The sequence below is a fragment of the Acromyrmex echinatior genome, unplaced genomic scaffold (genome assembly GCF_024713525.1).
Source record: "Acromyrmex echinatior isolate Ae372 unplaced genomic scaffold, ASM2471352v2 Scaffold27, whole genome shotgun sequence".
Lineage (NCBI taxonomy): Eukaryota > Metazoa > Arthropoda > Insecta > Hymenoptera > Formicidae > Acromyrmex > Acromyrmex echinatior.
Genome location: NW_028259061.1, coordinates 240131 through 249741, shown reverse-complemented (window position 1 = coordinate 249741; position 9611 = coordinate 240131). Strand labels below are relative to the sequence as shown.

Here is a 9611-nt window from a genome sequence, read left to right as displayed (position 1 = left end):
ATACGCGTGGGCCGTACCACTCAAGAGCAAGGGTGGAAGCGAGACGGCTAACGCTATCGCTGAGATCGTTCGAGAGAGTAGAAGATATCCAAAAAATTTACAAACGGATATGGGGAAAGAGTTTTACAACGCCGATGTGCAGAAAATCTTGAAAAAGCACAATGTTAATCACTATTCCACGTATTCGACGTTGAAAGCGTCAGTAGTTGAGCGGTTCAACGCTTAAGAACGATATGTGGAAGATGTTTACGCTCAACGGCAATTATAAGTGGGTCGACGAGCTGCCGCGTCTCCTGTGCCAGATTACAACGCGCGCAAGCATCGCACCATCGGCATGCAACCCGCCGAAGTAACTCCCGCGATCGCCGAAAGACTCTTGGACACGGTGTACAGCGCGATAAAGATCGCGGGTCCTGCAAAATTCAAAATAGGCGATTCGGTACGCGTGAGCAAGTACAAAACGATTTTTGAGAAGGGTTACATGTCAAATTGGACCACCGAAGTGTTTACGATCGTTAAGGTGCAGCGTACCAATCCTGTAACCTATTTACTCGAGGATTATTGCGGAAAATCCGTCGCTGGAGCGTTCTACGAGTATGAGTTGCATCGCGCTACTCATCCAGACGTGTATCTCGTGGAGAAAGTACTGCGCAGGAAGGGAGACAAAGTGTACGTCAAGTGGCTGGGATTCGATGAATCACACAATTCATGGATACACAAAAACAATGTTATTTGATACAAATTTTGATTCATGTATTTTATTTCTACATATAAAAAAATATATCAATATAAGTATATAAACTAAGTATATTTTTTATTATTTCCCATTCATCTTCGTTTTTTTGCAGTATACAGATATAAAATACGTATATAAATGTATGATACATGAAAATGAAAATAATAATAATACATAATAAATGATACTACATAAAACGTAATAGTAATATTTATATAAATGTAAAAAAAAAATGCATTACGTGTAAATTATAATGATAATAGTAACATGTACACTGTATGAAAATGTAGAAAAAACATAATAGTGATATAAATGTTGGTACACACACACACACACACACACACACACACATATATTACAAAGGTATCCGCCAATGCCCCACGGTAACGTCTCCGTCAAGTCTGGTACGATGTATCGTTTGTCATCGTATGGACTCAGAGCGATTTTCGATTCGGATATCGTGTACACATCGTGCAGTTTAAATCGTATACACGATTGACGACGAGTCATTTCAATCTCTTCATTCAAACACCGCGTGTAATCGTCGAACGTTATCGTTCGCGCTACGATGTTACCCTTTACGCCTTTCGCTTTTTTAGTTTCTCTCTTGCCATCCACCCTCACCGCGTACATCTTCGCTCTGAGACCAACGAATTCGGTCATTATCACACCGTTATTTTCGTCTTTCATCAGACCAAGTACTTTTTTGTTCGCGAGAGGCATACCGTACGCGTTGTCCATCGGATAATCACTTGTGTCGAATCTAGCGATATCACGTTTCATAGTCTCGTAAACGTTCTCGCACTCTGTATACAAGACTGTCCGTGTCGGTGTACATAATTTTACATTTGTCGCGAAATAGTGATAACATATACTCGTGATGAAATTCGTACAAGCAGACTTTCGATATGTCGAGTATACACATACCCACGTAAATCGGCTTGTTGAACTTCACCTCGAGTTTGTGCAGTTCGACAGCGATTAAATTTTCCGCAAAGATGCTACGGCTGTGGAAATTCGGTTTTGCGTTCATTGTCTCCGCACCGTACCGTCCGTCCCATTTTGTTAATAATTTTACGTCAACGTGATTGCGCACATTTTCCATAGTTTTACCGAATACTGCGTTGTTCATTAATTTATATAAATTTTTCTCGAAATCATTTTTTGCGCGAATTCTGAAATTTGTATTGAGTTCAATATAATCGCGAAGCCATGGAGATTGCGCGAATTGTAGTACTCGATGAATCTTTGTTACGCGAAGACCGTGACGAGTACATTGCTGCAGGTTGCGGTAGTGGATGACGTAACGCTGTTTATCGTACAGCGTCGCTAAAAGTTTAGCCTCACGCTTGCCGAGCGGCTTATCGCGCGTCGGACAAAATGGCAGGTCAGTGTGCAGATCGTGTAGATGTTGTGGATACTCGAGATCGACTTCGAGAATGTAACCGATGGATGAATCCAGAGCGATCGCACTCACGTCAAAATTCGCAGCGTCTTCGACCCATCGAAATTCGGCGTATGGCAATGGTTGACACATCGCCCATCCGTATAAATTGTTAACATCGTAGTACATCAAGTACGACGATGGTTTCGATGAGTCGTACGAACGCATGTACTTGTTATTAGCCTATGCGTATCTACTGGAACATTGACTGAGACCACCGCGTATACCGCGCTCGATGAACATTACCATATCGATGTCGGTGAGTAACTCGAATCTTATACGCGTATGTTTTAGCATCGCATCCCACGTGAAACCAGGCAATGTATAGTAATGCGTAGGATCGAGACCGTAACTCGCGACACAACTTTCGCGGAAATTTTCGAAAATGTCGGCCAATAACAAGACATCAGTTTTCAAGTACAGATCACTGTACTCGCCGAGCGTTTGAATGGAGAATCGCTTCCAGATGTTCGCGGCGTGAGCGTAATCGCTCTCGGATACTGTATCGCCTGTCAACGAACTGAAAAATAATTCGCACGGTGGTAAGCGCGTGTCCTGCAATTTTTCGACGCGATCAATGTACTCGTACGGAAAGACACCTTTTCGTGTGAGTAATTCAAATTCTTCATCTGATAATGTTGGAAATTCGGAACGTACAATTTTTAATTTGACTCTGCTTAAAAACGACGTCAATTTATCGAGGCTTGCGTTTAGAAATTTTAAAGAATCGATAAATCGTAATTTTATGCAATTTTTCTGAAAATTCTTTTCATTTGTGTCTTTGGTGCTATCGACATTTTTAGTGAATGAAATATATTTTTCTTTATCGGTAGTATATTTACATGTCCTTCGAACGCGGTAGCAATTTCTTTAATTATAAAATGCGCGTCGTAGCCTGATAAATTGTGAAAAACGATCGGAATATAAAATGAATTTTTATAATTTAAATTACAATTTGCATGCGCTGGATCACGGAATCTACTGGTGAGATGGCAATGATCGCGAACCCGCGTATCGTCCGGCGCGAACGGTTTCTCGCAAATATGGCAACGCGTCGGCAAATATACCGTGCTACGGTACGCCTCCAATTGTTCTTTCGACAACGTTTCCATGGGTACGTTGGTGGATACTATATTTTTAACTTGATTCGCCAAATCATTGAGTTGTCGCGCGAACCACGTTATGCAATCTTCATCGCGACGGAACCGATACAATGATAACGCGTCGTTGTATGAACATCGCACGTAATATCCTATACTAAATACCTCGTGCTGTTGATGCGTGTGACGACGATGACGATGCATTTTCCCTTTCAAGTTCCATCTTCCGTAGAACGCACTCCAAATCAGCGTAGACGATGAATGGGGCGCTCTGCTTATTGCAGTGGTTCTCAAATTCGAGCCACTTGTCGTCCACGCTCGGCAGTTTGATAGCGAAGTCATTCATCTTTTCGCAGTCCATTACGTGCGACTGCAATTTTTCGTTGGTATTGAAGTAGTGCATGCATCTGAAAAAAGAAAAAAAATTATAACTATTACCATTATTTTATTAATGAGACGGAAAATTATAATAATTTTTCATGTATAATATATTTACCGATCGTAGAAAAATTTCTTGTTCTTTTTTCTACTAATCTGCAAACTCACGAGACGGGATAAGTTTTTTATCCATGCAAAATGTCCAATACCATCGTTGCGTGGATCTTGCACGTACAGCATGTTGACGTATTTCTCCTTCTTTTCATTGGTGAGTCGCAGAGGAAGTTTATTCTCGATGCCATACACGTTGATCGACACCGCGTTCAACCGTTCGAATTTATAAATATCCTTTAAAGTGATTGGAAAATCAATGTTTGCGAGATTTAGTACTGTTGTATAATGTGGATATGACGATTCCCGATTTACATATGTTTCTGCAGGATACAGAGCGGCGACCACCGACCACGCGAAACATGCATTGTCTGCCAAATGAACACTGATCACCGCCCGTTTCGTCACTATTTCTCGTGGCACTTCGATGTCACATCCTGCGTGCATTGGATTATGTTTATTTACATTCACTATCAAATTAAGGATTCGCGACAATGCCCACCCGCTGTCGCGTTCCTGGAATTCTTCGAGCGATGCTAGGATAGGCTCGACGACGTGTCGCTCGTACCACTCGTGCATATCGGTGCAACGATATATTTCGCTGTTCTTTGTAGTTATGCTCTTATTGGCACGTTTATCCTTCGTCGCAAACTCGCCATTGAACGCAGTATTCACTTTTGTGCTACCGTGTCTTTCTACTGCGTCTCGCACACGCTCGAACACTATTTCCTTCGCGTCTTCCAAAAACCGTCGCGGCTCAATGTGATTAGAGTTTATCACAGCACCTGTCGATACACGGTTTTCAAACGCGGCGTCGATCTCTCGCCAGATGAGAGATCTTTCGTCGTGATTCGCGTACTCGCCACTCGCGTAGTCGCCACCAATGTGCATGAAACGTTGCTCCAATTGCACTTTTGCACTCGCGAGTCGTGCGATCCTCGCCACCATGGATTGTCTGTGTCCAACGACAACGCGAGACGCGGACGCTTGGCACGACAAAGTTCTTCAAGCTCGATGCACTCGTTGCATCGTTGCAGCCACGCGAAATATTCCACCAGAATAGCGACCCGGCCGCACTGTTCCAACAATTCGCGTACTCGCTCGTGATTTTCCATGTCTTTTTTTTTACAGTCTTTAGATCACACTCTTCTACGGAGCACTTGCATGTGATTCATTCACAATACTATTCGCAATAGTTTTTTCAATGTGTGCACTGTGGGCACTTGTTGCATGGAAATATAAGGTATGTTGGTAGTCTACAATTTGTGCAAGACTGACCACTTAGCGCGTAAATATGTCCAACATCGTGCTTCCTTATGAGATGCAATCCTGCGATATCAGTCTCATTCAAACGTATCATGCATTCTGCACATATACGTAAAGCACCATCCGTCGTTGTATAATAACAATGGATTATACAATGTTTTGTATGGCTGTTCAGTGCACGGATTTCTGATGATGACACAAACTTTTGTACATAATCTGTATCAATCTCGCTCAAATCGCTAGTATAGCCAGCGTCGTCCGATAATGTTTCTTCGTCGGAATCGATCTCTTGATCCATTAGTTCTTCGAAGTTCACTTCTTCGAGTACTTCGAACACTTCGTCTCTGATATGTGCGAACTGTTCCGGATCTGCGTTTCGAATATACTGGACTGCGTTGGCTATGTTCACATGATTAGCCATATTATGCTTATCAATAACTGAAGCGTCAGTAACTGAAGCGACTGATTCCTTGGTCTTCCAGGATACCACTGTGGTACATCGAGCACTTATGCACTTTTATATATTTCATTATGTCCAATGGACTCCGTCCAAAATTTCTCCGTTTCATGAAAATTTCAACAAAAAAAAAAGAAAAAAAAACAATCGTTAGTACAAAGCACGAACATAAAACTCAAACTTTAACGATCACTGATCTGTGAGTGATAATATTCAAGAAACTTGCCATTAGAAAATCTTCCCAACGATATTGGAAACATAAACAAAAAAAACATAGATCCTCAGAATCGTCAGATCTATGACAAAATTTATGAAAAAAGATTACAAATCATGTAGAAAAAATCCTATTTACATAGGATCCACATTTAGATTTTGTATTTACTGAATCGATCGTGTATAAATAAAGACTCATATTTTCACTGTATTATACAAAAGAAACTCGTACTCTATTAATTCTTCCATCCTTTCTTCACTCGTAGCACGCGCGCTCTATCTTTCTCTAACATGCAAGCCTTTATTATCGATACATTTTCAAAGAAAAGAAAAATATGTCATGGTCAAATTCAAACCTTTTATTATCAATGCATTTTTAAAGAAAAACATGGTCTAATTTTGATAACAAAAAAAGGAGCCCTATTGTGTAGGAGCCCTATTGTGTAGGAGATTTGACCTTTCACCCTCTTTCCCCCGCGTTAGGTATTCCCCGCGCCTACAAGTACTTCCCCGCACCCCGCATTCCCCTCTAGCCTCATGGCTTAGAACCCGCCTAGTATATCTACTAATACTCGCGACAGAATCAGGGAAATTGATGACACTCGCGAGGATTGGCATGCACAACGTCATTTGCGGCAACAATGGAATATTGTAAATATTATTAGAAAGACTTAGCTGGTTTGCAGGAATCCCTCGCTGTTTTTTCTGAAGCTGCACAATCTTCGTATCCCGTTGTCGCAACGTCGCCGCAAGTTCATCCTGTTGTTGCTGCTGTTGTGCGACCTCTAAGTCTCGCTGTCGCAACATCTCCGTAAATTCGGCTCTTGTACGACGTTGTCCTCACGCAGCTGTTGTACTTCTTGTAGAACAGCTTGAAAAAGTTTCCTCTGAAGCGTCTCGCTGAATTGTCGCTTCCATCATTTGTTCCAATTCTCGCTGTACTGACGTTCCCTGCAGACTTTCCATTTGAGTTCTTTTCCTCGTAATGATTGGCGAATCATTACACGATCCCGAACGCGCCCCCAAAATGTTACGTCCGAGCATCCGGCTCGCGCAGACGTTCTCGAGAATTGACGTATTCCCGGCCCGCAGAAATGAACAACACGGTTATTATAAAAAGAACAAGAAAAGTTTATTATGAAATGAACACGCACGCACGCACGCACGCACGCATGTAAAGTTTAGAACACACGATCGATGAGAGAATAAGCGAATCGAGAGACACGTTCGAGCGCAGCGACGGCTCACGTGCAAATCTGCCGATCTTGTTAAATAACAGAGCCACATGTGGCTGAGCAACGCGACTTTATATATATATATATATATATATATATTGTTACGCTTATGCCGTGCCGACACCGTAGATTGCCACTCGTGAAGTCCTGAAAGTCGTTGTCCAACACGTAGCTCTGTTATTTAACAAGATATATATATATATATATATATATATATATATATATTATATATATTGTGTGTATGTGTGTATATATATATATATATATATATTAAGTGTACAACTTTGCTTCCGCCGTTTTCCGATTTTTTTCGCATATTTCATAAGTCTCAAACATACGTATTTCTTTTCTGATGACCTTTCGAGACTTTCGTGTACAGAAAGGCTGGTTTATAATTTTTTTCCGGTAAAATTCTACTTCTACTGAACTATTCTTGCTATTCGAGTTTATAAAGAAGTATACTATATAACGCGCATAAAAAATCGTAAATAATTAAGTATGTCGTAAAGTATCTCGTAACTGTTGCATTTTAACATGATTTACTATTCTGGATTAAAGGAAGGAGTACACTATTACTACAATTTATTAAAACTTATATGTTATTTACGATGCCCCTTATTGATGCCTAGGATCGCCGAGCGGCCGAGATTGCCAAGAAAGCATTTTCGATCACTTGAAACAAGTAATTAGTGTGAGAAACCTCACTGCCTTGTTCAATCTCGGAGCACCACAGGCGAACACACGGACATGGGCTCGTGTGTGTGTGTGTGTGTGTGTGTGTGTGTGTGTGTGTGTGTGGCTACCGGTTTCACTAGACCGCCGTTTGATTCTGTGTCGCCACCATCAACGCAGAATTCTTGATTGAGTAGTCAGGAGCCTTAAAAACATTATTTTCTTATATAATTTCTACTTTAAAATAAATTCTCTGTTTTAAAAATGACTTTCCACTCAAAGCGTTCTCACTCCACTTCTGCCAAGGGGTGGATTTTCCACGCAAAACGAGTTCTACTTCCCCCCCCCCTCCATTGCCAAGGCGTTGCTATACGACTTACCATGCGAAGCGAGATCTACCAAAATGAAAAGTCAAAAACAAATAATAACATAATAAAATTTCTTTTTTATTTCCCGAACTTGAGACTATGTGTTTTTTATTTCTCATATTGAGTAAAACATATGTATTAGGTATACAACTTTGCTTCCGCCGTTTTCCTATAGATGCTTTTAGCGAAATAAATAGATCATAGACGTCATACAATAAACTTGGGCATCTGTCAACATAATCCCATAGAAACATTAATCGATTTATGTCTGCATCATAAATTATTCTCGATTGAAAATGTCAGTTTACGAGCTAAATTCTCGTCATTTGCGGGAGGTTTTAATTTTCTGCTTCAATATGAAGAAATCTGCGGCTGAGGCTCATCGAATGCTCTCAAATATTTATGGTGAAGCCGCTATTAGTGAAAGAACATGTCGTGAGTGGTTTCAACGTTTCAAGAACGGTGATTTTGACGTCGAAGACCGGCATAGCGATGGAAAAAAGAAGGTTTGCGAAGATGCAGAATTGGAGGCATTACTCATCAAGACTCGTGTCAAAATCAAGAAGAATTGGTACAATCATTGGGAGTGACTCAACAAGCCATTTCAAAACGCCTCAAAGTCATGGGAGTGATTCAGAAGCAAGGAAATTGAGTGCCGCACGAGTTGAAGCCGAGAGATGTTGAACGGCTTGTTTGCTTGTGAACAGCTGCTTAAAAGGCAAAGACGGAAGGGATTTCTGCATCGCATTGTGACTGGAGACGAAAAATAGGTTCATTACGCAGAACTCTCAGCACAGAAAATCATGGGGAGTTCCGGCCATGCATCCACGTCGACGGCCAAACCAAATATTCCATATGGCTCCAAGATTATGCTTTGTATTTGGTACCAGCTCGGCGTAGTGTATTATGAGCTGTTAAAACCGAAACAATCAGGCGATCAGTATCGAACGCAATTGAACCGAGCATTGAAAGACAAACGGCCGCAATACAACGAGAGACACGATAAAGTGATTTTGCAGCATGACAATGCTCGACTCCATGTTGCGAAAGTGGTCAAGACATACTTGGAAACGTTGAAATGGGAAGTCCTACTCCACCCGCCGTATTCTCCAGACGTTGCTCCCTCTTACTATCACTTGTTTCGATCCATGGCACACGACCTGACTGACCAGCACTTCCGGTCTTATGAAGAAGTAAAAAATTGGATCGATTCATGGATCGCCTCAAAAGATGACCAGTTTTTTCGACGCGGGATTCGTACGCTGCCCGAAAGATGGGTGAAAGTAGTGGCCAATGATGGATAATACTTTGAATCATAAATGTATAACCAGTTTTTTACAATAAAGCCTCGAATTTCGGAAAAAAAATGGAAGCAAAGTTGTACACCTAATATATATATTAGGTGCGCAACTAAGTTCTCGCTGTTATTTTCATGGCACTTGCATCAAAATAACAGCGAGAACTTAGTTGCGCACCTAATATATATATATATAATATATATATATATATATATATATATATATGTATGAGACTTATTAAGTTTTGTGACTGATTGTAAAAGAAAGAAAATAAAAGACTACACGAATTCATAATAATGGAATAATATCGGACATGCAAAATTCAACCTCGCC

The 9611-nt window shown here is 40.9% G+C and overlaps 3 protein-coding genes across 3 annotated transcripts; 1 reads left to right on the top strand and 2 right to left on the bottom strand.

Annotated features, from left to right (window-relative positions):
* The first annotated feature begins 329 nt into the window (after positions 1 to 329).
* On the top strand, positions 330 to 811 carry LOC147906486 (uncharacterized). Its single transcript, XM_087416526.1, has one exon. The coding sequence runs from the start codon at positions 335 to 337 to the stop codon at positions 734 to 736; it is 402 nt and encodes a 133-aa protein (XP_087272652.1). The 5' UTR covers positions 330 to 334; the 3' UTR covers positions 737 to 811.
* A 30-nt stretch (positions 812 to 841) lies between these two features.
* Positions 842 to 2348, bottom strand: LOC147906485 (uncharacterized). Its single transcript, XM_087416527.1, has 2 exons — positions 2059 to 2348; positions 842 to 1685 (listed from the first exon to the last, which is right to left on the bottom strand). The coding sequence occupies exons 1-2, from the start codon at positions 2346 to 2348 to the stop codon at positions 974 to 976; spliced, it is 1002 nt and encodes a 333-aa protein (XP_087272653.1). The 3' UTR covers positions 842 to 973.
* Positions 2349 to 3656: 1308 nt separating this feature from the next.
* LOC147906484 (uncharacterized) lies at positions 3657 to 4717 on the bottom strand. Its single transcript, XM_087416525.1, has one exon. The coding sequence runs from the start codon at positions 4715 to 4717 to the stop codon at positions 3773 to 3775; it is 945 nt and encodes a 314-aa protein (XP_087272651.1). The 3' UTR covers positions 3657 to 3772.
* Between the last annotated feature and the right edge of the window lie 4894 nt (positions 4718 to 9611).

Coding starts and splice junctions, on each gene's coding strand:
- LOC147906486 (XM_087416526.1), top strand. CDS start 335: ATGCAACCCGCCGAAGTAACTCCCGCGATCGCCGAAAGACTCTTGGAC.
- LOC147906485 (XM_087416527.1), bottom strand. CDS start 2,348: ATGCGTTCGTACGACTCATCGAAACCATCGTCGTACTTGATGTACTAC. Junction 1,686..2,058: donor GCTAAACTTTTAGCGACGCT/GTACGATAAACA, acceptor CTCGAGGTGAAG/TTCAACAAGCCGATTTACGT.
- LOC147906484 (XM_087416525.1), bottom strand. CDS start 4,717: ATGGTGGCGAGGATCGCACGACTCGCGAGTGCAAAAGTGCAATTGGAG.